This window comes from Oncorhynchus masou, chromosome 23, assembly GCF_036934945.1.
Source record: "Oncorhynchus masou masou isolate Uvic2021 chromosome 23, UVic_Omas_1.1, whole genome shotgun sequence".
Lineage (NCBI taxonomy): Eukaryota > Metazoa > Chordata > Actinopteri > Salmoniformes > Salmonidae > Oncorhynchus > Oncorhynchus masou.
In genome coordinates, this window is record NC_088234.1 from 18,314,819 (window position 1) to 18,342,631 (window position 27,813).

Below are 27,813 nucleotides of genomic sequence, written 5' to 3' on the forward strand. Positions count from 1 at the left end.
CGGTCCTACTGTACTCATAATATGAAGGGGACATGTATATTTACCCAATATCTTGCTCATTGTTTAGTCAAACCAAGCTGCAAGGTTACCGCTGAAGACCTGAAGACCAGAAAGGACATTTTTATTGAGGTTCAGTTTTTGGGTGGGAGACACAGTTGTATGTTTTTCAACCAGTTTTAATGGTGTGTAAAAGGATGCTCTAAGTCGGGTCTCTGGAGCTCTCATCTGTAGTCAAGGAAGCAGTGAAATACGTTTTAGTTTTGTTTCAAAACGAATATTTTGTGACAGAAGGGTCTTTCGCAGTATGTCACTGGAATACGCCATTCTTGTTCACTAAATGGACTATTGAATACCTGTTACTTATTTGGTTATATATTTTCAACAATACGTTTTTTTTTTGTCATATGTCTAACAACTAAACTAGATTACCTGTGAAATATCACAACTTTGTTACTCAAATTAGACAGTCGCGTTAATAACGGTCAATACGAGATAAAAAGCTGTTATCTCATGTTTTTGTTGTCGTTGCCCGCAGTGCAAACTAGGCATTTTTCGTATTTTATCAACTGATAAGGTAGGCGAACTTGTTGCAATTTCCTTAGCGCTCAGGTAGTGCGCCAGTGCAACATTCTAACAGCAAATACATTGGTATTCTGGACAACATGAGAATACATGTTTAAAAACAAGTTTACATTACGTATAACTGCACTGATTTATTGTTATATAAATTAACTATTTGCGGCAGTGCGTTGCCCATAACATCTGAAGGCTCGATTCGATTCGCGAGGTGTTGAACAGGCTACACCAGAATACTGCAACAAGTACCGTAAACAATTACTTGTATCTAGTCATCTTCGACACCTTTGGGCGAAGTGCTGTGAAGTGTGCTGTGTGGTCTTACCGAAGTGCACATTGAGCCCCTACGTCCAAGTGCTCTTTAGCTATCAATTTAGAGCGACCACAGGCACAGCTGCAGCAGCAAGTGTCACAGCGAGGACTGAACAACTCTATCACCAAAATGACGAACGGACCAAGGCAACGGGGCAGCGCAGCGGCGTCTGGCGGGGATGCTGTCTCCGAGTCCGGGAAGGAGTCAGGAGGGGTGGCTCTGAAGAAAGAGATCGGCCTTGTGAGCGCCTGCGGAATTATTGTTGGTAAGTGTCAAAAATCAAACATTGGATAGGTCTCTAATAATGTTCATGCGTATTTGCAAAGGCTGGTTTGCGAATAAGTTATTAATAGGCGTAGTTAATTTTGAATAATAGCCTGACTGAGCTTTAGGTACACTGACTCAGAGAAAGTGTGTGCGTGTGTGTGTGTATGTATGTGTGTGTGTGTGTGTGTGTGTGTGTGTGTGTGTGTGTGTGTGTGTGTGTGTGTGTGTGTGTGTGTGTGTGTGTGTGTGTGCGTGCGTGCGTGCGTGCGTGCATAACTAGTTGGAAAACCAGTGCTATGAGAGTGAATTGGACTGACCACTGCTCAGAGTAGCTTAAAGTGCTTTTAAGTACGGCATAAACATTATGAATAAGATTTGGTTTGGGTAGCATAAGGTCGCTCTCCCACTTACTCAAAATGGGACCTTATTAATGGATCATTTTAAACAACTTCTAATGTAGGCTAATTATCGTTGATGGCTATTGCATCACTTCAGCAGTTACCAGTCATTCAATTCAATTCGTTCTCTATCTCGCTGTGAGTTCATTAGTCAGTTCATCAGCAACACTTTGATCATCTCTTTAATCTTCAGCCCAAACTGAAACTGTCAGGACATTATCTCCATCACTGCTGTAAATTAAGATGTCTGAGCTCTGAGCTGTAATTTCAAGAAAAAGCAACACTTTTTCACATTTACAATTTCTCTGTAGTTCCAAGTAATTACACCATCATTACCATTAGAACGTGAAACCCCATGTAACCACCGAACTAGGCTTATATCACTCCTAAATCTGTTTACCAATACTTATGATCAGAGCCATCTGATGTGGGTTATGCTTAGTGAAAGTGATCATCCCAATATTCAAACACATCAGGGCCGGACTTTTTTTTTACAGGGAGCATGTGTATGCACCAGTTGAGAAAGGTAGGCGCGCACAAAGGAATTTAGGAGCACAATGCAAATCATTTGAGGCGTGTAGATCGATACACAGACAGGGGATTTGTTGTTGTGAGGTCCAGGTGAATCAGTGGGGTGGTCTCTGGTCTCTGGTCTTTCAACCTTGAGGGAGATGACTCACTCACTGGCAGGTTGCCATGGTTACTGAACTGACTGGATAGTCCCAGGGTCCTTTCTGTTTAGAGACAGAGTTGGGAGTAGAGAGAGAAAGAGCGAGAGAGAGGGGGAGAGAAAGAGAGAGGGGGAGAGAGAGAGAGGGAGAGAGAGGGGGGGAGAGAGAGAGAGAGAGAGAGAGAGGGGAGAGAGAGGGGGGGAGAGAGGGGGGGGAGAGAGAGAGAGAGGGGGAGAGAGAGAGAGGGAGAGAGAGAGAGAGGGAGAGAGGGGGGGGAGAGAGAGGGGGGGAGAGAGAGAGAGGGGAGAGAGAGGGGGGGAGAGAGAGGGGGGGGGGGAGAGAGAGAGAGGGGGAGAGAGAGAGAGGGAGAGAGAGAGAGAGGGGGGGGGGAGAAAAAGAGAGAGAGAGAAAAAAGAGAGAGAGAGCGAGAGGTGGAGGGGGGTTACAGCTAACAGAAAATAAAGCCGATATTGAAGGGAAGGCCCATGGTAGACCTCTCCTTTGAGCTCTATTGAATGAGCCTGTATGAAGAGAGCCCCTATGTCCTGACTTCTGCCCCATAGACTCTTCACAATTCAAATATCATTCATCCCCAACATAAATACTAGACAGGCCATCATTAAAACAGAACGGTTCAAAAACTAAAATGGCACCCTATTCTTAATTAAAGTGCATTACTTTTGACCAGAGCTCTATGGGCCATGGCCCAAGGTGGTGCACTATATAGGGGATATGAGAGTGAAGAGACTAGAGGTGTGAATTGCTCCCACCCAGTCGGCAGGGGCGTCAGGGTAGCCTAGTGGTTAGAGCGTTGGACTAGTAACTGGAAGGTTGCAAGTTTAAATCCCTGAGCTGACAAGGTACAAATCTGTCTTTCTGCCCCTGAACAGGCAGTTAACCCACTGTCCCTAGGCTGTCATTGAAAATAAGAATTTGTTCATAACTGACTTGCCTAGTTAAATAAATAAAAAATAAATTGAAAGTCCATAGGTTCTTCATCTTCCAAATATCATTAACAGTTTAACCCACATCATTTAACCCCAATCATGAAAGTTTAAAAGAGCAAGCCAATGATTACCATAGTAGCCTACATGTCATGATGACTACAGTAAGGTCACTCTTTCACAAACACATAGTCATTAATGCACACCGAAGCAAAATGTTTTGCAACAGAAGACGAAAACAAACATTTCTTATTGTACCCTCCGTGTTTGAATGTTTTCTTCCATTCTATGCCAAATGAACACAACCCTGATCTCTCCTATTTTCTCACGTGAGAGGCCTTATCGTCAGATGACTGAACTCAAACTGCCATGTTCCAACTCTTCCCTCAGCCTTTGTTCTCTGTTCCCTTGAAGGGGACTGAGGGGGGCGGGGGGGGTTATGAGCTAAAGGTACAGTCAGTCAGATCTATTGTGAGTCCACCTTCACCCCCTTCTGGGTGAGGGGGGGCTGAGGGGGGTGAGGAGGGGAAGGTGGCCTAATCAGAGTCAGCAGGTAGGAGTGTCAGTCAGGTGGGTGGGTGATGGGGATTGCAGCAGCTCACCACATTCTTCACCTCCCCCTCCTCCTTTCATTCCTTCTAACATTATTTAATTCTTCATTCTTCACCTCTTTTACTCTGGGCCCATTAAACCCAAAGCTGGGCACTGCTGTAATGATAAGTGCTAATTGGCAGCGCTCTCTGAGGTGTGTGTGTCTTAGCGTCAGTGTGTGTGTGTGTGTGTGTGTGTGTGTGTGTGTGTGTGTGTGTGTGTGTGTGTGTGTGTGTGTGTGTGTGTGTGTGTGTGTGTGTGTGTGTGTGTGTGTGTGTCCTCGGAGAGCTTCTGGACAGTGTCCAAGCAGCAGGTTGCCTCAGCTGGGCAGTTTGTAGAGGGCTTTAGGGACAGGGAGGAAGTGAAAATGCGCTAATCTCCCTGGTCTTTGTAATACCACAGAACCTGCTCACAGCTGTAGCGCTACTCTCTGGTTTGAAGTCCCCATGGTACAGATCTAGGATCAGCTTCCTAACCTTAACCATTAGTGTAGGTCTCAGAGAGCCTTTTGCACATTACATCTGTGCTCAGCGTTCACCTGTCTGTGTTGTTCTGGGATGCTTGTCAGTTCATCACAGCTTGGAGCTTGGGAGCTCTGGTCAAGGGCCCTGCCTCTGGTAAGGGGGCAGTAGACTGGGACACACTACACAGCACATTGTTCATGAAAGGGGATCATAAGGCTGAAGTAAGCAATGTCTGCGTCTCAAATGGCACCCTATTCCCTTTAAAGTAGGGCACTGTGTTGGGGAATAGGGTGCCAATTGGGACGTAGCCTTTGTCTGAGTAAGTAAGCCTAGCACATGACATGAACAGCTTTGTCTGAGCTGTAGGCCTACCAGCATTGTTTGAGTACAGTGATGTTTTAGTGTACATTCTCCTGCAGATTACACATGCTGGGTTTGGTTCTTACTTGTTCTAGTGCTTACAGAGACCTTTAGGTTTCATTCCCAATTCTCCACCATTCTCTCAAAGTGTGTGGATGCAAACTCCCCTTCATGGCGTGAACAATGGTGGAAACTACCTCCAGCCAATGACTACACCAATCCTACCAGTCCCCTCTCATTGTCTCACCAGTCACCCTATAACCTAACCCAGTCCCCTCATTGTCTCACCAGTCACACTATATCCTAACCCAGTCCCCTCTCATTGTCTCACCAGTCACACTACATCCTAACCCAGTGCCCTCTCATTGTCTCACCAGTCACCCTATAACCTAACCCAGTCCCCTCTCATTGTCCCACCAGTCACACTATAACCTAACCCAGTGCCCTCTCATTGTCCCACCAGTCACCCTATAACCTAACCCAGTGCCCTCTCATTGTCCCACCAGTCACCCTATAACCTAACCCAGTGCCCTCTCATTGTCCCACCAGTCACACTATAACCTAACCCAGTGCCCTCTCATTGTCCCACCAGTCACACTATATCCTAACCCAGTGCCCTCTCATTGTCCCACCAGTCACACTATATCCTAACCCAGTCCCCTCTCATTGTCCCACCAGTCACACTATATCCTAACCCAGTCCCCTCTCATTGTCCCACCAGTCACACTATATCCTAACCCAGTCCCCTCTCATTGTCTCACCAGTCACACTATAACCTAACCCAGTCCCCTCTCATTGTCTCACCATCCAAGGGTCACAGAGTTGCTGAACTGAAGCCTTGTAAAGTTGGTGCACAGTACCAAAGATGTAGTCAACTAACTGGAAGCAGTCGCCTTCTTTAGTCAAGGTTGAGGTGAATCCTCCTTTACCCTTCAGCCACTAAGTCAACTACAGAAGTGCACCAGCGAGTATATGCATATGGAGAATTTAAATGCTTGTGGTTACAGACTGTTCACCCATTGGGGCAACACAGGTCAGGGGTTTAGGTGTGTGTGTGTGTGTGTGTGTGTGTGTGTGTGTGTGTGTGTGTGTGTGTGTGTGTGTGTGTGTGTGTGTGTGTGTGTGTGTGTGTGTGTGTGTGTGTGTGTGTGTGTGTGTGTGTGTGTGTGTGTGTGTGTGTGTGTGTGTGTGTGTGTGTGTGTGTGTGGGTTATTGCCTCCAGACACTGTCTTACCTGTAGAGGAATGTTGAAGTAAAAGAGAACACACACACCAAACCCTATTCAAAAAGTCTATATCAATACCTTTGGCTTTTGTACTGTGTATTCTCCTCAGTCAACTCTGACTCTGCAAGTTCTAATATACGATCTTTAGCCCTGGAGTGCTATTCGCTGTCAAGGTTTATGAGCCAATCAGTCAGCTGAATCTGATTCTCAACCCACGACCTCTGACCCCTACTGCTTCGTCAGATCTCTGATGGGGTGTGAGTAGTTAACCTGTCATCTAAACCAAGTCTAACCTACCACACACACACACACAGACTCTTTCATGCTTCCTAGCTCTATAAACTGACTGACAGTCTGATGCTTATATAGGCTGTCAGGGCATTGTTTCGATGCAGTGTAGGGGCCTCCTTAGTACACACACACACACACACACACACACACACACACACACACACACACACACACACACACACACACACACACACACACACACACATACACTCACCTCTCCCCCTTTCTCTCTCTCTCTCTCTTTCTCTCTCTCTCTCTCTCTGTGTCTTCTCATCCTCAGTGCTAACTCAGCACATTGTGTTTCCACTCTGTCTGCTGGCTGGCTGGCTGCTCACTGCTGTTAAAATTAAATTCTCCCCTCTCTCTTTGTGTGTGTCTCTCTTTCTCTCTCTCTCTCTCTCTCTCTCTCTTCTACTTTATCTGTCTCCTTCATCCTCACATTTTCCCTCTGTCATCCATTGTTCACTACACCACTCTTTAAATCCCAACATTCTGTTTGTCCCCCTCCATTATTATCCTCCTTCTCTTCTCTAGGAAATCTGCTAAAAGGCTGAGCAATCAGATATGTTAATGGACCTTCTGTGTCCGAACTTCCTCCTCCCCTGGGTATGGTACCACGGTGTTGTCTCTCGGACGTATCGAGCTCATGATTGGAAGAGGGATTCTGAACTGTGATTTTGTTACACACATTGTTTCGATTCCCACATTCAACTGCCTCCATCGCTTCCACTCTGTTCCCCCCAATTGATTCCTGATTGCAAACCTGTGACGAATGCTGGTGTCACGTCGATAACGTTCCCTTCTCCCATCGTTATTAGATGGTGGAACTGATGTTCTCTCACCCTAATGTCTCCATCCCCCTTCAGCTCTTCCTGCCTATGAATAACACTGGTGTCACGCTAGTACCTCCCCCCCCTCCCTTCTCCTCGGTACCTCAAATAACTGTTGGTGTCACTTCAATAACCGTCCCCTCTTCTTCTCTCTATCCTAGGTAACATCATCGGGTCGGGGATCTTCGTCAGCCCAAAGGGTGTGATGGAGAACGCCAGTTCGGTGGGTCTGGCGCTGATCGTGTGGATCGTCACCGGCATCATCACGGCCATCGGGGCGCTGTGCTACGCCGAGCTGGGTGTCACCATCCCCAAGTCAGGGGGAGACTACGCATACGTCAAGGACATCTTCGGAGGACTGGCAGGGTGAGTGGCTGGATCTATGGTGCTTGGTGACCTTTGACCCACGACTGTATTCACTGATCTAACTCACTCACTCATTCTTATCCTCTCTGGTATCCTCTGCCCAGGACATATCACCGATCCTTTGTCCACATTGATTCATGTGTTTTGTAGTGTTCGCCCAGACGGTTAACGCACACAGATCTTGTGTTGTAACAGTCTGGATCCATTTTGTATCAGAGTATTTTCAGAGAGGAATCCACCCAGACCAAAACACCTCAGACTATTGTTAGTGTCCTGTCAGTAGATCAATGAGAGGTTTACAATGAAACTAACTTTTACCCAGAACTAAGTGATATTCTCTGTTTGAAGGCTTTGTTTAGTATGTTCGAATGGGTCTCGTACAGTTTCCTCCAGATGCCTCAGATGTTTAGGTTTGAAGCTCTTCGGGACACATACTGTTTCCTTCTCTCTGTGATACCAAGTTACGATCAAGGAGTGTTTGTTTTGATGGTGTGTAGGAGTAGGAGGGTACAGCAGAAACAAGGTTGTTGATAACGACACCCCTGCGTTGCCGGGTGGTGGGGGTGGACTCTTCCGCAGAGTCTCTCCATAGGTGTTTGTGGATGTGCCCACCCAACTGGTGTGGGGGTGTCAGGCCAGGCATTCCAGTACTAGCCATGGTGGTGCTGACACTCAGTCCTGATGATGTACTATCACACATGGTTAGCAAATCAATTCCTTAACTGAGGGCTCAGCTTTGGAGCTTTTCTTTCATCTTACACACGTATTGCCTTGTGAACATTTTGTTAACACACACATAGACACACTCTGGCTCAACACCGGCTCACACACACACGCATGCACACACACACACTGTTTTTGTGAGTAACAGCTTGGCTAACATGGGGAACGCAGTGAAGCATAATGACCGCTCCAGAAGCTGGTGGAGAATTTTGGGGAAAACCATATTCTGATGCGGTCTCCTCCTCTAGTCAGATAAATATCGCTGCCCCCTCCTTAACACACACACACACACACACACACACACACACACACACACACACACACACACACACACACACACATCCACTCTCTGAGTGAGTGAGTGAGTGAGTGAGTGAGTGAGTGAGTGAGTGAGTGACCTCTATCCCTCTAAGAGTAGCTCTGCCCCTTCATGATTTATACAATAAATTGTTATCCAGTCCTACTATGTTTTAAACACACTATCTGTGTGTGTGTGTGTGTGTGTGTGTGTGTGTGTGTGTGTGTGTGTGTGTGTGTGTGTGTGTGTGTGTGTGTGTGTGTGTGTGTGTGCACGTACATACGTCAGTGTCTACATGCTGTTCATAACCCTAATTTACCCCTTCCTCTCCGTCCCTCTCTCTTCCTCCCTCCCTTCCTCTCCTCTCCCTCCCTCCCTCCCTCCTCCTCCTCCTCTAGATTCCTGCGTCTGTGGATCGCGGTGCTGGTGATCTACCCCACCAACCAGGCGGTGATCGCTCTCACATTCTCCAACTACGTCCTACAGCCCCTCTTCCCAACCTGCTTCCCCCCGGAGAACGGACTGCGCCTGCTGGCCGGCGTCTGCCTACGTGAGTACCCTGTACCCTGGAGGGAGAGGTGGAGGGAGGTGTGGAGGGGGGTTGAAAAGTTGAATGGATTGAATGTGAGAGAGTGACAGAGAGAGAGAGAGAAAGATAGAAACAAGAGGGAAAGAGAGAGAGAGTTTTTTTAAATAGTTTTTTTCCATGTTTAGCTATGCAATGATAATGCAATTCTATGCTACAATTACTGCAAGTCTTAAAAACTATTTTAGCCTTAGTTGGACAACTTAGATTGGTTTGTTCTCTACTCTGTGTTTTGTCAATTCTCTGCATGCCAGAGATTTTTTGTTTGTAGGAAACCCATAAGATTCTGTTGTGTTGGTGTGGTAGTAGAGCCTCTTCGTGCAGGAAGAGTGGAAAGGGCGGGGAATGGACATGCGAAAGAGAGAGGAGTAAAACATCAACAGATTGTTCCTTCACAGATCTGAGAAAACTGGAATCGGTGCAAGCAGTAGCTACATCTAGTCTACGTTGTATTGCTTTCACTTATTCAATCATATCAGATCTGTGAAGGAGAGTGAAGGAGGGCAAATAGTGGGGAACAACTTCGTGTATTTGAATTTAACCTGGGTCTCTTTCTGGTTCACTCACCCTTCACATACACTTTCTCTCTTCATCTCTCTCTCCATCTCTCGCTCTCTCTCTCTTCATCTCTCTCTCGCTCTCTCTCTCTCTATTCATCTCTCTCTCTCCATCTCTCTCTCTCTAGCTCTGTCTCTCTCTCCATCTCGCTCTCTCTCTATTCATCTCTCTTCATCTCTCTCCATCTCTCTCTCTCTCTCTCTCTCTCTCTGTCTCTCTCTATTCATCTCTCTCTCTCTAGCTCTGTCTCGCTCTTCATCTCTCTCTCTCTTCATCTCTCTCTCTCCATCTCTCTCTCTCTTCATCTCTCTATCTCTCTCTATTCATCTCTCTCTCTCCGTCTCTCTCTTCATCTCTCTCTATCTCTCTCTCTCTCCGTCTCTCTCTATTCATCTCAATTCAATTCAATTCAATTCAAGGGGCTTTATTGGCATGGGTAACATGTGTTAACATTGCCAAAGCAAGTAAGGTAGATAATATATAAAGTTAAATAAACAATAAAAATTAACAGTAGACATCACACATACAGAAGTTTCAAAACAATAAAGACATTACAAATGTCATATTATATATATATATATACAGTGTTTTTACAATGTACAAATGGTTAAGGACACAGGATAAAATAAATAAGCATAGATATGGGTTGTATTTACAATGATGCGTGTTCTTCACTGGTTGCCCTTTTCTCGTGACAACAGGTCACAAATCTTGCTGCTCTGATGGCACACTGTGGAATTTCACCCAGTAGATATGGGAGTTTTTCAAAATTGGATTTGTTTTCGAATTCTTTGTGGATCTGTGTAATCTGAGGGAAATATGTCTCTCTAATATGGTCATACATTGGGCAGGAGGTTAGGAAGTGCAGCTCAGTTTCCACCTCATTTTGTGGGCAGTGAGCACATAGCCTGTCTTCTCTTGAGAGCCATGTCTGCCTACGGCGGCCTTTCTCAATAGCAAGGCTATGCTCGATGAGTCTGTACATAGTCAAAGCTTTCCTTAATTTTGGGTCAGTCACAGTGGTCAGGTATTCTGCCGCTGTGTACTCTCTGTGTAGGGCCAAATAGCATTCTAGTTTGCTCTGTTTTTTTGTTAATTCTTTCCAATGTGTCAAGTAATTATCTTTTTGTTTTCTCATGATTTGGTTGGGTCTAATTGTGCTGCTGTCATGGGGCTCTGTGGGGTGTGTTTGTGAACAGAGCCCCAGGACCAGCTTGCTTAGGGGACTCTTCTCCAGGTTCATCTCTCTGTAGGTGATGGCTTTGTTGTGGAAGGTTTGGGAATCGCTTCCTTTTAGGTGGTTATAGAATTTAACAGCTCTTTTCTGGATTTTGATAATTAGTGGGTATCGGCCTAATTCTGCTCTGCATGCATTATTTGGTGTTCTACGTTGTACACGGAGGATATTTTTTCAGAATTCTGCGTGCAGAGTCTCAATTTGGTGTTTGTCCCATTTTGTGAAGTCTTGGTTGGTGAGCGGACCCCAGACCTCACAACCATAAAGGGCAATGGGCTCTATGACTGATTCAAGTATTTTTAGCCAAATCCTAATTGGTATGTTGAGATTTATGTTCCTTTTGATGGCATAGAATGCCCTACTTGCCATGTCTCTCAGATCGTTCACAGCTTTGTGGAAGTTACCTGTGGCGCTGATGTTTAGGCCAAGGTATGTATCGTTTTTTGTGTGCTCTAGGGCAACAGTGTCTAGATGGAATTTGTATTTGTGGTCCTGGTGACTGGACCTTTTTTGGAACACCATTATTTTGGTCTTACTGAGATTTACTGTCAGGGCCCAGGTCTGACAGAGTCTGTGCATAAGATCTAGGTGCTGCTGTAGGCCCTCCTTGGTTGGTGACAGAAGCACCAGATCATCAGCAAACAGCAGACATTTGACTTCAGATTCTAGTAGGGTGAGGCCGGGTGCTGCAGACTTTTCTAGTGCCCGTGCCAGTTCGTTGATATATATGTTGAAGAGGGTGGGGCTTAAGCTGCATCCCTGTCTAACCCAACGACCCTGTGTGAAGAAATTTGTGTGTTTTTTGCCAATTTTAACCGCATACTTGTTGTTTGTGTACATGGATTTTATGATGTCGTATGTTTTACCCCCAACACCACTTTCCATCAGTTTGTATAGCAGACCCTCATGCTAAATTGAATCAAAGGCTTTTTTGAAATCAACAAAGCATGAGAAGACTTTGCCTTTGTTTTGGTTTGTTTGGTTGTCAATTAGGGTGTGCAGGGTGAATACATGGTCTGTTGTACGGTAATTTGGTAAAAAGCCAATTTGACATTTGCTCAGTACATTGTTTTCATTGAGGAAGTGTACGAGTCTGCTGTTAATGATAATGCAGAGGATTTTCCCAAGGTTACTGTTGACGCATATTCCACGGTAGTTATTGGGGTCGAATTTGTCTCCATTTTTGTGGATTGGGGTGATCAGTCCTTGGTTCCAAATATTGGGGAAGATGCCAGAGCTAAGGATGATGTTAAAGAGTTTTAGTATAGCCAATTGGAATTTGTTGTCTGTATATTTGATCATTTCATTGAGGATACCATCAACACCACATATCTCTCTCTAACTGTCTCGCTCTTCATCTCTCTCTCTCTACATCTCTTTCTCTCTTCATCTCTCTCGCTCTCTCTCTATTCATCTCTCTCTCCATCTCTCTCGCTCTCTCACTCTCCCTCTCTTCATCTCTCTCGCTATCTCTCTCTCCATCTCTCTCTCTCTCCATCTCTCTCGCTCTCTTCATCTCTCTCACCCTATCTCTCTTCATCTCTCTCTCACCCTCTCTCTCCATCTCTCTCTCTCTTCATCTCTCTCTCTCTCTCTCTTTCTCTCTCTTTCTCTCTCTCTCTCTCTCTCTCTCTCTCTCTTCATCTCTCTCTCGCACGCTCTCGTCATGTCTCTTGCTCTTTCTCTCTTCATCTCTCTCTCTGTCTCTCTCTCTTCCTCTCTGTCTCTCGCTCACATCCTCCTCCTGCCATACTTTCTCTTCTGTTCTTTCAGTAACATACACTTGTGACTCACGGTCAAAGAACATGTAAGAAAAAGTTAGTGTTGGTGACAGACTTCTCTACAAACCTCACACACGTAGCCCAAATACCACAAGGTGGGCTCAGCCAGGCAGAGAGTGACAGAGAGAGGGAGAAAGAGATGGGGAGAAAGAGAGTCAGAGAGAAAGAGAGAGAGAGAGAGAGAGAGAGAGAGAGAGAGATGGTTAGAGAGAGAGAGAGAGAGATGGTTAGAGAGAAAGAGAGGGGGGGAGAGACAGAGAGAGACAGCGAGATAGAGAGAGAGAGAGAGATGGGGAGAGAGAGACAGAGACAGCGAGATAGAGAGAGAGAGAGATAGACCGACATTGTGAAGCTAGTTTGTGAAAGCAACAACAACCTCCCAAATAGCTTCAACATGTTTTCTTCTGTCTGTGAAATCTTTCCCCAAAACCCATAAGAACTGTTTAATAATATTTTATTACGAGTTGATCTCATCAATAGGTTTTTGTAACTGGCTCGATTGTTACTGACGAATAATTGCTGTGGGAAACTGTTCTTTCGTGTCACCATTCAAGCCCAGTACCCACTTTAGCTGGAATGCACCGGTGGCGATTCTGTTGCCCTGATGATCTTCAGTTAGAGCAGGATACTAGGATAGCTTGGCGGTGCAGACAGACAGACTCCCTGTGGGCGTCTTCGTGCCGTCCCGATCGTGAACCCAGTCACACAGTCTTCCCAGCTGGGATTGTTTCAGTAATTAGAGAAGATCTGGGGGCGTTGTATTCACAAAGATTCTCAGAGTATTGAAGTGCTGATCTAGGATCAGGTCCTCCCTGTCCATAAAATGATGATAATCGAACAGTCTAAAGGGCTAAACTGATCCTAGACCAGCACTCGTACATGTACATAATGTACCTGTTTTCTTCCCTGAAGCGTTATGCAAATCCATAATGCCTCTGGGGGAAGATGTGTTGAGACTTGCCAGAAAGATTCATTTTCCTTGGCCGAGAGTGTTTCCTACACCGATGATGATGTCCAATAATTTTAGAACACTGCAATCTGATTGGCCGAGGCGACAGCCCTAATCTGTGTTTCCTCGAAACAAATTGGTCAGATGTTGTCAAGCAGAATGTCGAAACTCAGCGTCAACGTTGTTGTTTTTTTACCAACTTATTCCCCTGTTGTTGTGCTGTTGTTGTGCTGTTGTTCTGCTGTTATTCTGCTGTTGTTCTGCTGTTGTTCTGCTGTTGTTCTGCTGTTGTTCCTCTTACAGCCAGCGGCGGAACATAAGACAACTGGGTGAAGGGTTACTTTAGGACAAGTTCCTTTCTCTCTCTCTCTCTCTCCTTCTCTTTCATGCTCCTCTTCCTTCTCTCTCTTTCCCTCCTCTTTCTGCTGTTCCTCCTCTTCCTCAGGCTCTGTTGTTTTGGGTTCCTTTGTGGCCCTGCATGGACGGTACAGTCTGTATCTCGGTATCTCTGACGGTGGTTTCAGGGACATTCTGTGTGTTGTGCTATACAAGGGGGTTTCATGTGTCTAGGAGAGTCGTGAGAGTGCAGATATTATTTTCCTCCGTTTCTTTAAGTATAGCGATGTAGCCCTTGAAAAATGATATGCTACAGATGTTTTTATTTTTTATTTTATTTCACCTTTATTTAACCAGGTAGGCTAGTTGAGAACAAGTTCTCATTTACAACTGCGACCTGGCCAAGATAAAGCACAGCAGTTCGACACATACAACAACACAGAGTTACACATGAAGTAAACAAACGTACAGTCAATATTACAGTGGGATCTTCATTTGAGGCTGTTTGCTACAGCAGGAAAAGAATCCTTCAGCAACAGGAAATGTGATTTAATATGTGGATTATAATTAATGGACGTTGTTGTAGGGGTTGATTCATTTTTCAATTGGGCAAATCAAGTCTGAATTTTCAAAGTGGAAATCACAAATTTTAGAAGCCTTTTTAAAAATCAAATACACTACAAGTTTGCATTATTTTCTGCCCATCAACAGAAGAGTGAACAAATGAAATCCTACATTTGTATCTACAGCAGGCATAGATGGCGGGGTTGCTGTACCTGTATATGGTGCTGTGTGACCACTTTTGCTGACTATACACAAAAAAAAACAATAAAGTATACATATACATATGTATGTATGTATATACTGTTTGTTTTCTTGAGTTACCTTGACCCCCTTCCCCTCGTGGGCACCCACTCATGTTTTTCTAAACACACAACCACTAACCACTCGTTGGTCACGGGGACAGACTGCTGCTGCGGCAATGAGGAAACATTAGAAAAGTGTTGAGTTTCAAAAACATGTTCCAACCCCCCCCATCCCCCTCCAGTCTCCCCTGTCTCCATGGCCTGGAGCGGGGTGGAGCGGGGTTGCGTGTTGTCATGTTATTGAACAGTCATGTTATGGAGCTTCTCAGCATGTTGCAGTGTGTGCTCAGTAACAAACTGTTTCCCAGGTGTTAACCAGTGGATGTTCCTCTTACTCAGCCAGACCACATATAGAACAGAGTGGGAATGGGAGTAGGATTCATGTTGTTTTTATTCACGGGACTATGAGATTCAGTTGGGATGATTTAGAATGTTCCCTGCACTGCAGCACAGGTCAAATGTATATATTTATTTTTGAATGTGCTGCAAAGTGGATATGTCAGGCATATTTCAGAAATCTCACAGATATCTTCCATTACATAGGTTATTGTTACTGTAGATGATTGCAAACACACTTGCTGCTTGGCGTCACCTGTGCTGTATGTTCTTTATTACACACACACACACACACACACACACACACACACACACACACACACACACACACACGCTCACACACACACACACACACACACACACACACACACACACACACACACACACACACACACACACACACACACACACACACACACACACACTGCTCAGCTCCTACTCCCATGTAGTGTAGACGCAGTTTGTGTTAGCCTGATCCCAGATCTACACTTTATGTGCTTTAGTTAACTTCTGTATTGTAGAGCAACAGCACAGACCTGGGACCAGCTAACTGTGTGTTACCAGCTGACAACATATCCACAGATCAGGCCATACATCCCCCCTACCCCTTCCCTCGCACCCCACCCCCCTTTCCTTTCCCCAAACCGCTAAACACCATACACTCTTTTACAACGATAAACTATGAACAACCCTCCCACCCCAGCCCCTTTTCCTCTCCTCCTCCTCTCTCCGTCTCTGTCTGGCTGAGTAGCCTGTCTCTGTTCCTTGGCAGACTGACCAGAACAGATAAGCTCTGAGGTATTTCTAGTGTAATGTGTGTGTAATGTGATGTGTGTGCAATGTGATGTGTGTGCAATGTGATGTGTGTGTAATGTGATGTGTGTGTAATGTGATGTGTGTGTAATGTGATGTGTGTGTGTGTGTGTGTGTGTGTGTGTGTGTGTGTGTGTGTGTGTGTGTGTGTGTGTGTGTGTGTGTGTGTGTGTGTGTGTGTGTGTGTGTGTGTGTGTGTGTGTGTGTGTGTGTGTGTAATGTCATGTGTGTGTAATGTCATGTGTGTGTGATGTCATGTGTGTGTAATGTGATGTGTGTGTAATGTGATGTGTGCAACAACAGGGTCGTTAGAGGGTCCTGTCAACCTTATTCCGACCCGACTGCTGCCTCTATCTGCACCAATAATAATAAATACTTCTGTCTGCACCAATATTAACACATACTTCTATCTGCACCAATAAAATACATACTTCTGTCTGCACCAATAATAACACATACTTCTATCTGCACCAATAATAATAAATACTTCTGTCTGCACCAATAATAACACATACTTCTATCTGCACCAATAATAATAAATACTTCTGTCTGCACCAATAAAATACATACTTCTGTCTGCACCGATAATAACACATACTTCTATCTGCACCGATAAAATACATACTTCTGTCTGCACCAATAATAACACATACTTCTATCTGCACCAATAAAATACATACTTCTGTCTGCACCAATAATAACACATACTTCTATCTGCACCAATAATAATAAATACTTCTGTCTGCACCAATAATAACACATACTTCTATCTGCACCAATAATAATAAATACTTCTGTCTGCACCAATAAAATACATACTTCTGTCTGCACCGATAATAACACATACTTCTATCTGCACCGATAAAATACATACTTCTGTCTGCACCAATAAAATACATACTTCTGTCTGCACCAATAAAATACATACTTCTATCTGCACCAATAAAATACATACTTCTGTCTGCACCAATAATAACACATACTTCTATCTGCACCAATAATAATAAATACTTCTGTCTGCACCAATAAAATACATACTTCTGTCTGCACCAATAAAATACATACTTCTGTCTGCACCGATAAAATACATACTTCTGTCTGCACCGATAAAATACATACTTCTGTCTGCACCAATAAAATACATACTTCTGTCTGCACCAATAAAATACATACTTCTGTCTGCACCAATAATAACACATACTTCTGTCTGCACCAATAAAATACATACTTCTGCATCATCATGGTGATGTGACAAGTGACAATTGTCTTTTTGATAATGCTTTATCTTGAATACTTGATTTCTGACATGCATAACATTTTGGGACTGTATCAACAGCGGACTAATGAACAAAATACCAAAAGATAGGTTTTGACTGGATTATTCCTTTAAGTGCCTTGCTCAAGGGCACATTGACATGTGTTTCACTTTGTCGGCTGGGGGATTCAAACTAGCAATCTTTTGGTTACTAGCGCAATGCTAACCGGGAGGCTACCTGCCACCCCCACTACACTCTAGAATTGAATACCATCGTATTTAGCATTAACCTAGTAAGTAAGTAGCCAAGGCAGCGTGAGGCAGCTTGATGTACACACCCTGGACAGGACGCTGGCCTATCGCAGGCCCTTCCATTAGCCCTGATGTAATGTACAGTGGTGCTGTATTGAGAGGGAGAGAAAAGGGAGACACCTAATCAGTTGTACAACTGAATCATTTCAACTGAAATGTGTCTTCCGCATTTAACCCAACTGCTCTGAATCAGAGAGGTGCAGGGGGCTGCCTTAATCAATACCCACGTATTCAGCGCCCGGGGAATAGTGGGCTAACTGCCTTGCTCAGGGGCAGAACGGCAGATTTTTACCCAAACGTGAAGGTGCAACAGATTGCAGAACAGACAGGCTGAACGCCCAGTCAGTGTCTGTTGGGGTGTGGTCGTTGTCATTGTATCAGAGAAGTTGATAGGCAAGGAGAGAGGGGTCATAGTTCATTGTGATAGTACATGCCTTTCACCTTTTATGACACGTCACGCCAGTTGCAGCACAATGTGTGTTACTGTAACCCCCACCCACACCCACACCCACATCCACACACACACACATACACACACACACACACACACACACACACACACACACAGACACACACAACCCCCCCCCACACACACACACACCTTCTTCGCCCTCTTTCTATTTGTCCATCCACCTTATACTGCTATATCTATCTGTTTCTCAGTCTCTTTCTCCCTCTATCCCTCTCTCCTTACATCGTTATTTATAGTGCAATCACCGCTACCTGCTCTATGTGTCCAATGCTCTCACTGGTTGCTGTTATAAAGCCTTCAAAAGGCCAGAACAGAGCAGAGCAGAGGGGGAATATAGTGTAGCTATGCACTGTGCATCTCCCTTTGTGCATTGTTAGCAACAATTCTATACTGACTTGGTGAGAATTGTATGGTGAGAATTCCTCCAGTCTGCAGTGTTGTTTATTGTACTGGGAATCACCATTGTATTCCTCTGTTATTCTCAGTAGCCTGATGTAGCAGAGAGCAGCGGAGAACATGAATGGATGGAACACAACGCCCAGTGTGAATTGTATTGTGTTGATCTCTGTAATGTTTCTCGCAATTGAATTCCACAGGCTTTCGTGGCTTTATAAGTCTATCTTATAGTGTCACAGTAAAAACACCTGGTACGACAACTCCACCGCCGCTGACCGCAAGGCACTACGGTGGGTGGTACGCACAACCCAACGCACCCCTGGGTGCTCACTGCCTGCCCTCCAGGACACCTACAACACCAGGTGTCTCAGGAAGGCCAAGAAGATCATCAGGGACCTGTTCTCCTCGCTTCCATCACTCAGACGCGCGCAGTACAGGAGCATCATGGCTTCAACTTGACACGTAAAATAACTCATATTTAATCGATAATAACACTCCCTCTGTCTCTCACAGTGTTGTTGACGTGGGTGAACTGCTCCAGTGTGCGATGGGCCACCAGAGTCCAGGACATCTTCACAGCCGGCAAGCTGCTGGCCCTGGCTCTCATCATTATCATGGGCATCGTGCAGATCTGCAAGGGTAGGACTAGGTTCCGTGTGTGTGTGTGTGTGCGCGTGTGTGTGTTTGTGTGCGTGCGTGCGTGCGTGCGTGCGTGTGTGTGTGTGTGTGTGTCCCTACACAATCTGTGCCACTGCATCTTTCTAATCTCTCTCTTCATCCAGAGACACAGAGTCACATCCCATCACTGGGTCACTGGGGACGCAAAGTCTGGGGCCCAAATTGTACCCTATTCCCTATATAGTACACTACTTTTATTCAGAGCCCAATGGACCCTGGTCAAAAGTAATACGCTACATTTTTTAATTTTTTTTTAATTTTACCTTTATTTTACCTTTATTTAACTTGAAGAAGAACAAATTCTTATTTTCAATTACGGCCTAGGAACAGTGGGTTAACTGTTTTTTCAGGGGCAGAATGACAGATTTGTACCTTGTAACTTGCAACCTTTCAGTTACTAGTCCAACGCTCTAACCACTAGGCTACCCTGCCGCCCGAATAGGGGTGCCATTTGAGACGTTGCCATAGCCTCCCTCTAGTAAAACTCACAGAGCTAATAGGGTTTTAATGTAGTTTCCATCCCAGCGTGTCTCTGTGGTTTAGTTATCATAACAGTCGTGAGGCTCAGTTATGAGAGAGACGGATAGAGACAATAGGGGTGTGGACACAGAGAGAGGAGAGGAGAGGAGAGGAGAGGAGAGGAGAGGAGAGGAGAGGAGAGGAGAGGAGAGGAGAGGAGAGGAGAGGAGAGGAGAGGAGAGGAGAGGAGAGGAGAGGAGGATTCTGAGTGTTGGTGTTAGAACATAATGGGTGAGAGAGTATGGGAGAGTCACCCGCCAGAGAGAGATGGAAGGGGGAGAGAGAGAGAGAGAGAGAGAGAGAGAGAGAGAGGGCCATGTCATGTTCATATTGGCATGCCAACGAAAAGGTGAGCCAGGGGAAAGAAGACAGACAGATGGGTTGGGCTACAAAGCAGACATGTTGTACAAACCAATACTCTGTCTGTCTGTCTGTCTGTCTGTCTGTCTGTCTGTCTGTCTGTCTGTCTGTCTGTCTGTCTGTCTGTCTGTCTGTCTGTCTGTCTGTCTGTCTGCTGTTACACACCTCCTCATTGTTACGCAATGTGTGACCTGGCAGTTTGTTATTTGATCTGCGTTGTTGTAACAGCAGTTGACCAACTTCAAACAGATGAACATTTCCTCCCAACCCTACATAATCGTAATTCTAAAGCCTCTGGTCCTCTTCTCCTCCAGGAGAGTACTATTGGCTGGAGCCAGCGAATGCCTTCGAGCCCTTCCAGGAGTACGACGTGGGACTGATAGCCCTGGCCTTTCTACAAGGCTCCTTCGCCTACGGGGGATGGAACTTCCTCAACTACGTCACTGAGGAGCTGGTCGACCCCTATGTGTAAGACACTACCATTAGTAGTGCCTCCCAAATGGCGCCCTGTTCTCTTTGTAGTGCACTACTTTGGACCAGGGCACATAGGGCTCTGTCACTACGTCACTGAGGATCTTGTCGACCGCTATGTGTAACACATATCAATTAGTACACGCTTGCCTCCCAAATGGCACACTGTTCCCTTTATAGCGCAGTGTTTTATAGGGCACCTAGGGCTCTGGTCAAAAGTTGGGCACTAAATCAAATCAAATTGTATTTGTCACATGTGCCGAACAGGTTACCTTACTGTGAAATACTTACTTATGGGCCCTTAACCAACAATGCAGTTCAATAAATAGTTAAGAAAATATTTACTAAATAAACTAAGGTAAAAAAAATGTGATAAAAAGTAACACAATAAAATGACATAACAATAATGAGGCTATATACAGTGGGTCAAAAAAGTATTTAGTCAGCCACCAATTGTGCAAGTTCTCCCACTTAAAAAAGATGAGAGAGGCCTGTAATTTTCATTATAGGTACACTTCAACTATGACAGACAAAATGAGAAAGGAAAATCCAGAAAATCACATTGTAGGATTTTTAATTAATTAATTTGCAAATTATGGTGGAAAATAAGTATTTGGTCACCTACAAACAAGCAAGATTTCTGGCTCTCACAGACCTGTAACTTCTTCGTTAAGAGGCTCCTCTGTCCTCCACTCGTTACCTGCATTAATGGCACATGTTTGAACTTGTTATCAGTATAAAAGACACCTGTCCACAACCTCAAACAGTCACACTCCAAACTCCACTATGGCCAAGACCAAAGAGCTGTCAAAGGACACCAGAAACAAAATTGTAGACCTGCACCAGGCTGGGAAGACTGAATCTGCAATAGGTAAGCAGCTTGGTTTGAAAAAATCAACTGTGGGAGCAAATATTAGGAAATGGAAGACATACAAGACCACTGATAATCCTCCTCGATCTGGGGCTCCACGCAAGATCTCACCCCATGGGGTCAAAATGATTAAAAGAACGGTGAGCAAAAATCCCAGAACCACACGGGGGGACCTGGTGAATGACCTGCAGAGAGCTGGGACCAAAGTAACCAAGCCTATCATCAGTAACACACTACGCCGCCAGGGACTCAAATCCTGCAGTGCCAGACGTGTCCCCCTGCTTAAGCCAGTACATGTCCAGGCCCATCTGAAGTTTGCTAGAGAGCATTTGGATGATCCAGAAGAAGATTGGGAGAATGTCATATGGTCAGATGAAACCAAAATATAACTTTTTGGTAAAAACTCAACTCGTACTGGAGGACAAAGAATGCTGAGTTGCATTCAAAGAACACCATACCTACTGTGAAGCATGGGGGTGGAAGCATCATGCTTTGGTGCTGTTTTTCTGCAAAGGGACCAGGACGACTGATCCGTGTAAAGGAAAGAATGAATGGGGCCATGTATCGTGAGATTTTGAGTGAAAACCTCCTTCCATCAGCAAGGGCATTGAAGATGAAACTTGGCTGGGTCTTTCAGCATGACAATGATCCCAAACACACCGTACGGGCATTTCAAGGTCCTGGAGTGGCCTAGCCAGTCTCCAGATCTCAACCCCATAGAAAATCTTTGAAGGGAGGTGAAAGTCCATGTTGCCCAGTAACAGCCCCAAAACATCACTGCTCTAGAGGAGATCTGCATGGAGGAATGGGCCAAAATACCAGCAACAGTGTGTGAAAACATTGTGAAGACATACAGAAAACATTTTGAGTATTGAGATAAACTTTTGTTATTGACCAAATACTTATTTTCCACCATAATTTGCAAATAAATTCATTAAAAATCCTACAATGTGATTTTCTGGATTATTTCTTTTAATTTTGTCTGTCATAGATGAAGTGTACCTATGATTAAAATTACAGGCCTCTCTCATCTTTTTAAGTGGGAGAACTTGCACAATTGGTGGTTGATTAAATACTTTTTTGCCCCACTGTACATGGGGTCCTGGTACCGAGTCAGGTTAGTCGAGGTCATTTGTACATGTAGGTAGTGGTAAAGATAATAGATAACATGTTGTCATGTAGGTAGTGGTAAAGATAATATATATTTTACTTATTTCTCCCCATCCCTCCATTCCTCTCTCTATTCTAGGAATCTTCCTCGCGCCATCTTCATCTCCATCCCCTTGGTGACGTTCGTCTACGTGTTTGCTAACATCGCCTACGTCACTGCCATGAGTCCTCAGGAGCTGCTGGCCTCCAACGCTGTTGCCGTGGTGAGTTGCTCCACCCACCACCCTGTCAGAAAGACCAACGTGCTCTGGGTTTATTCATAGTCAGTATTGCAAAAGGCCTCTGGCGGCCTCTTCTGGTCACTAAGAGTTAATGCGCTTCAAATTAAACTGAGTATTGAAGCATGTAGTAGCATCACAGTAACACAATCAATAATTATCAATCTTCCACTCTTTTTTCAATTTTAGTATATAAACATGTTTGTGATATTTATGTCGCTATGCATCAGTTCATTGAATGTCTGAGTGTGTGTTTAACCATCTCTTCCCCCCTCTTTCCTCCCTCTCTCTCTCCCTCCCTCCCCCCTCTCCTCTCCCCCTCTCCCCTCCCTCTCTCTCTCCCCCCTCCCTCTCTCTCCCCTCCCTCTCTCTCCCCTCCCTCTCTCTCCCCTTTCTCCCTCCCTCTCTCTCTCTCTCCCTCCCTCTCCCCTCCCTCTCTCTCCCCTCCCCCTCTCTCCCCTCCCTCTCTCTCCCCTCCCCCTCTCTCCCCTCCCTCCCTCTCTTGCTCCCCCTCTCTCTCCCTCCCTCTCTCTCTCCCTCCCTCCCTCCCTCCCTCCCTCTCTCTCCCCTCCCTCCCTCCAGACTTTTGGTGAAAAGCTGCTGGGAGTGATGTCATGGATCATGCCCATCTCTGTAGCTCTGTCTACCTTCGGAGGGGTAAACGGATCCCTCTTCACCTCCTCACGGTCAGTGTCAACATCCCTTTAACAACCAGGGTTTATTTGCTGATCTCTCCTTTAACAACCAGGGTTTATCTGCTGATCTCTCCTTTAACAACCAGGGTTTATCTGCTGATCTCTCCTTTAACAACCAGGGTTTATCTGCTGATCTCTCCTTTAACAACCAGGGTTTATCTGCTGATCTCTCTTTTAACAACCAGGGTTTATCTACTGATCTATCCTTTAACAACCAGGGTTTATCTGCTGATCTCTTCTTTAACAACCAGGGTTTATCTGCTGATCTATCCTTTAACAACCAGGGTTTATCTGCTGATCTCTTCTTTAACAACCAGGGTTTATCTGCTGATCTAGCCTTTAACAACCAGGGTTTATCTGCTGATCTATCCTTTAACAACCAGGGTTTATCTGCTGATCTATCCTTTAACAACCAGGGTTTATCTGCTGATCTCTTCTTTAACAACCAGGGTTTATCTGCTGATCTATCCTTTAACAACCGGGGTTTATCTGCTGATCTATCCTTTAACAACCGGGGTTTATCTGCTGATCTATCCTTTAACAACCAGGGTTTATCTGCTGATCTATCCTTTAACAACCAGGGTTTATCTGCTGAACTATCCTTTAACAACCAGGGTTTATCTGCTGATCTCTCCTTTAACAACCAGGGTTTATCTGCTGATCTCTCCTTTAACAACCAGGGTTTATCTGCTGATCTATCCTTTAACAACCAGGGTTTATCTACTGATCTCTCCTTTAACAACCAGGGTTTATCTACTGATCTCTCCTTTAACAACCAGGGTTTATCTGCTGATCTATCCTTTAACAACCAGGATTTATCTGCTGATCTCTCCTTTAACAACCAGGGTTTATCTGCTGATCTCTTCTTTAACAACCAGGGTTTATCTGCTGATCTCTCCTTTAACAGCCAGGGTTTATCTGCTGATCTCTCCTTTAACAACCAGGGTTTATCTACTGATCTCTCCTTTAACAACCAGGGTTTATCTGCTGATCTCTCCTTTAACAACCAGGGTTTATCTGCTGATCTCTCCTTTAACAACCAGGGTTTATCTGCTGATCTCTCCTTTAACAAGTTTGTGTTGCAGATTAAATTGGTGTTCATTCTGATTATCTCTCTCTCTTTCTCTCTCTTTCTCTATAACAGATTGTTCTTTGCTGGAGCCAGAGAGGGCCACCTCCCCAGTCTTCTGGCTATGATCCATGTGAAGCGCTGCACCCCTATCCCTGCTCTGCTCTTCACTGTGAGTACCAACTCTGTCCTTCTCTATCTCAGACTGTTTACCAATTTCCCTGTCCACGCCACAAATATAAAGTTCAATAGACGTTAAACTGACGTCTGTGCCCAGTGAGAAGTTTCTAGCAAGCAATCTGATACCCTCTAACCTCTCTCTCTCTCTATCCATCTCTCCCTCCCTGCCCTAGTGTCTGTCCACCCTGCTGATGCTGTGCACCAGTGACATGTACACCCTCATCAACTACGTGGGCTTTATCAACTACCTCTTCTATGGGGTCACTGTTGCCGGGCAGATTGTGTTGCGCATCAAGCAACCCGACATGCACCGACCAATCAGGGTGAGTTTCCTAGGAGACCCATTCCTGGCATTGGGTTCTATTAAGTTCTACAGGGGCTAGACTTTCTCCCACGTTTTTATTTGACCTTTTTGTTATGTTCTCAGTGTTTAGTCAATCTGACCCTAGGTATTCGAGGTCCTACTATATGCATTCTTATTGTGGTTTGCACAATGACTGACTCCACCATCTGTCTCTCTCCCTCCTACAGATCAGTCTGGCATGGCCTGTGATCTATCTGTTGTTCTGGGCCTTCCTGCTCATCTTCTCCCTGTATTCTGAGCCCGTGGTGTGTGGCCTCGGTATGGCTATCATGTTGACTGGAGTACCTGTCTACTTCCTGGGTGTCTACTGGGACAACAAGCCCGCGTGCTTCAACAACTTCGTTGGTACGGCAGCCTCGTTCTAATTCCTTCAACTTGATTTATTTATTTAACCTTTATTTTAGCAGGCAAGTCCGTTAAGAATAACTTCGTATTGACAAGGATGGCCTGGAACTTCCTTAAAGGTAGACTCGGCAATATGACAGAGTTTCAGAAAGTAAACATTATAGTGGGTCAAGTTCCACAACAACAAAGAGCGTTGAAGTGTGAGGCTCAACCTCTCCGCCATTTTGGTGCCCTGGCTACCAGGGTGTGTGCGACTGTGTGAGAGCGAAGTCTTGCATCTCGCTCATCTCAATATCTGCGGTGCTGCTCGTGTGTTATGGGTTTCTTCTACCTCCTTCTCTGACGAAGAGGTGGAATAAGGATCGGACCAAAATGCAGCGTGGTTCGTTCGATCCATCTTTAATGATGAAAAAACACCAACAATACAAAACAACAAACGTCGAAAACCGAAACAGCCCTGACTGGTGCAACAAACACAGAGACAGGAACAATCACCCACAAACACACAGTGAAACCCAGGCTACCTAAATATGGTTCCCAATCAGAGACAACGATAATCACCTGACTCTGATTGAGAACCGCCTCAGGCAGCCATAGACTAATCTATACACCCCACACAACCCCAAGACGAAACACACTACAAATAAACCCATGTCACACCCTGGCCTGACCCAATAAATGAAGATAACATAATAAATATAGACCAGGGCGTGACATCGTGGCGACGTTCAACTTTCAAAAGCATTGTTATTATTATTATTCAAATGACTGGCTTTCTAGTCACGTGACATTATGAATGTTGATTCACAAGATATCACTACAAACACAGATTCTTCTTCTGACTCGTGGCTCTTTTCCCTATGACTCCTTTCACTGTATTAACTTCCTTGGCTTCTCTCTGTATCTACTGGGCGTTGTACTCTAGACTGGTATCCCTAACCTCTCCCCTTCTCTCTCTCCAGCCAAGATGACCTACCTGGGCCAGAAGTTCTGTGTGGTGGTGTATCCAGGGGAGACGAAGGGAGGCGAGGAGGCAGGGAGCGGGGAGGAGTGCGAGCAGCTGAAGGAGTCGCGGGCTCCTCTCTCGCAGGAGGACGGCGAGACACAAAAGTCTGCAGACTGCTGAACACACACCTTGACTAACCCCCCAACACCCAACGCCTCACCATACACACACAGACACACACAAACTCAGAGAAACACACTCTCGTTGAGGTAGTCAAAGTTTCAGGTATATCACTATGGCAGAGGGGAGTTAACACCCACACACTCACAGACTTGGAAACATTCAGTGACACACACTGTTATTTTAATGTGTTCAGAAGTCTAATTGTAGCTTTGTTTCAATCACGAATGCTGTGCCAAATAGAGAAACGGAGGAGATGGAGGTGGGAGGGGGTGGGAAGGAGGAGGAGATAAACGTTTAGTGGAGAGGGGAGATTATAGAACTATATCTGGTCATTACATGTTAGTGTGCCTCCTTTCGATGCTGCTTACTGTAGAAGACATATCCAACCTGACATACTCACAGATACACACCTCTTTTCATCCTCTCGTTTTTTTTTTATTTACCCACTTGACAATAATAAGGATTCCTCTTTTTCTTCCCCCTCCTATTCTTTTTCATCTTCCTCCACACACTCCCTGCACACTTCATGAGTGAGAGTGGCGGCCATTTTAAAGTACTCGTAGTGTACTGTGGCAGATTCATCATCAATATTGCTTGTGTCAGTTTGCGTTTCTTTTTTGACACCTTTTGAATTTGCCTTGTCTTACTGAAAACACACCAAAGCTGGATTTTTTGATCGTCAAAAACATCAAATTAATATCAATTCATTTCATGTTCTATGTCAAATACACTAAATACTCTCTGTGTTTTTTAAATTTTAACAACTGTGATTCCAAAATGTATTTTATATCTGTGATAATTGTTTATATCATGTGTCATTGTTATTATTTTAGTTTTATTATGTTAGTTTTAGTGTGTGGTTTTTTTCTATTCAACATCATGCAACAGCGGAGATATACATTTAAGAGCCTATGGGGTTCAGTGCCTGTCAGATCCTTGCCTGGTACAAAATCAACTCTTTTATCGCTCTAATTCTGATATATTCTGTACTTAGGTATTGGTCTATTTTTGTTATCATTGATGTTGACAGATTATTTTATTCTGATATTTTTAAAGAGCTAAGAAAACATTTGGAAAAAGAATGGAGTGGCCATTTTGAATATTCCACTTTGACTCAGTGACTTCATTTTACTGGACAAGATTTCATTAAAGACAGACAATCAACTCTACAGATGGACCGCCTGCTCCATGAAAGACTCGCAGTACAGACTGACTACAGTGCTAAACCTTTACAGATACTAACAAACAGAGAAGTCTTGAAAAATATAGGGGTAGGCTAGCAGACTCTGAAGAGCATTTTGAGTAGGGTTCTCCGCAATATTGACCAGACATGTACAAACTCACATGCACACAAACACACGTGAACCTCCGTGGAGAAAATTGACACAAGTTTAATCATGTGTAGCAAAGCTGTAATGTTGTGAATGAGGCCAACCAGTAGTGTTCCTGTGTTTTAATGTGTTTTAATGTCAATGTCTATCATGAGGTTAATTCAGTATTTTTGTAAATTAAAACAGATCTATAAATCCA

At 44.7% G+C, this 27,813-nt stretch overlaps 1 protein-coding gene across 1 annotated transcript; it reads left to right on the forward strand.

Annotated features, from left to right (window-relative positions):
- Positions 1-27,813, forward strand: LOC135510482 (large neutral amino acids transporter small subunit 2-like). The gene is made up of 11 exons (XM_064931456.1): positions 1-1,154; positions 7,092-7,296; positions 8,716-8,867; positions 18,728-18,853; positions 20,086-20,239; positions 22,363-22,486; positions 23,084-23,187; positions 24,341-24,437; positions 24,619-24,768; positions 24,977-25,154; positions 26,117-27,813. The coding sequence occupies exons 1-11, from the start codon at positions 1,019-1,021 to the stop codon at positions 26,278-26,280; spliced, it is 1,590 nt and encodes a 529-aa protein (XP_064787528.1). The 5' UTR covers positions 1-1,018; the 3' UTR covers positions 26,281-27,813.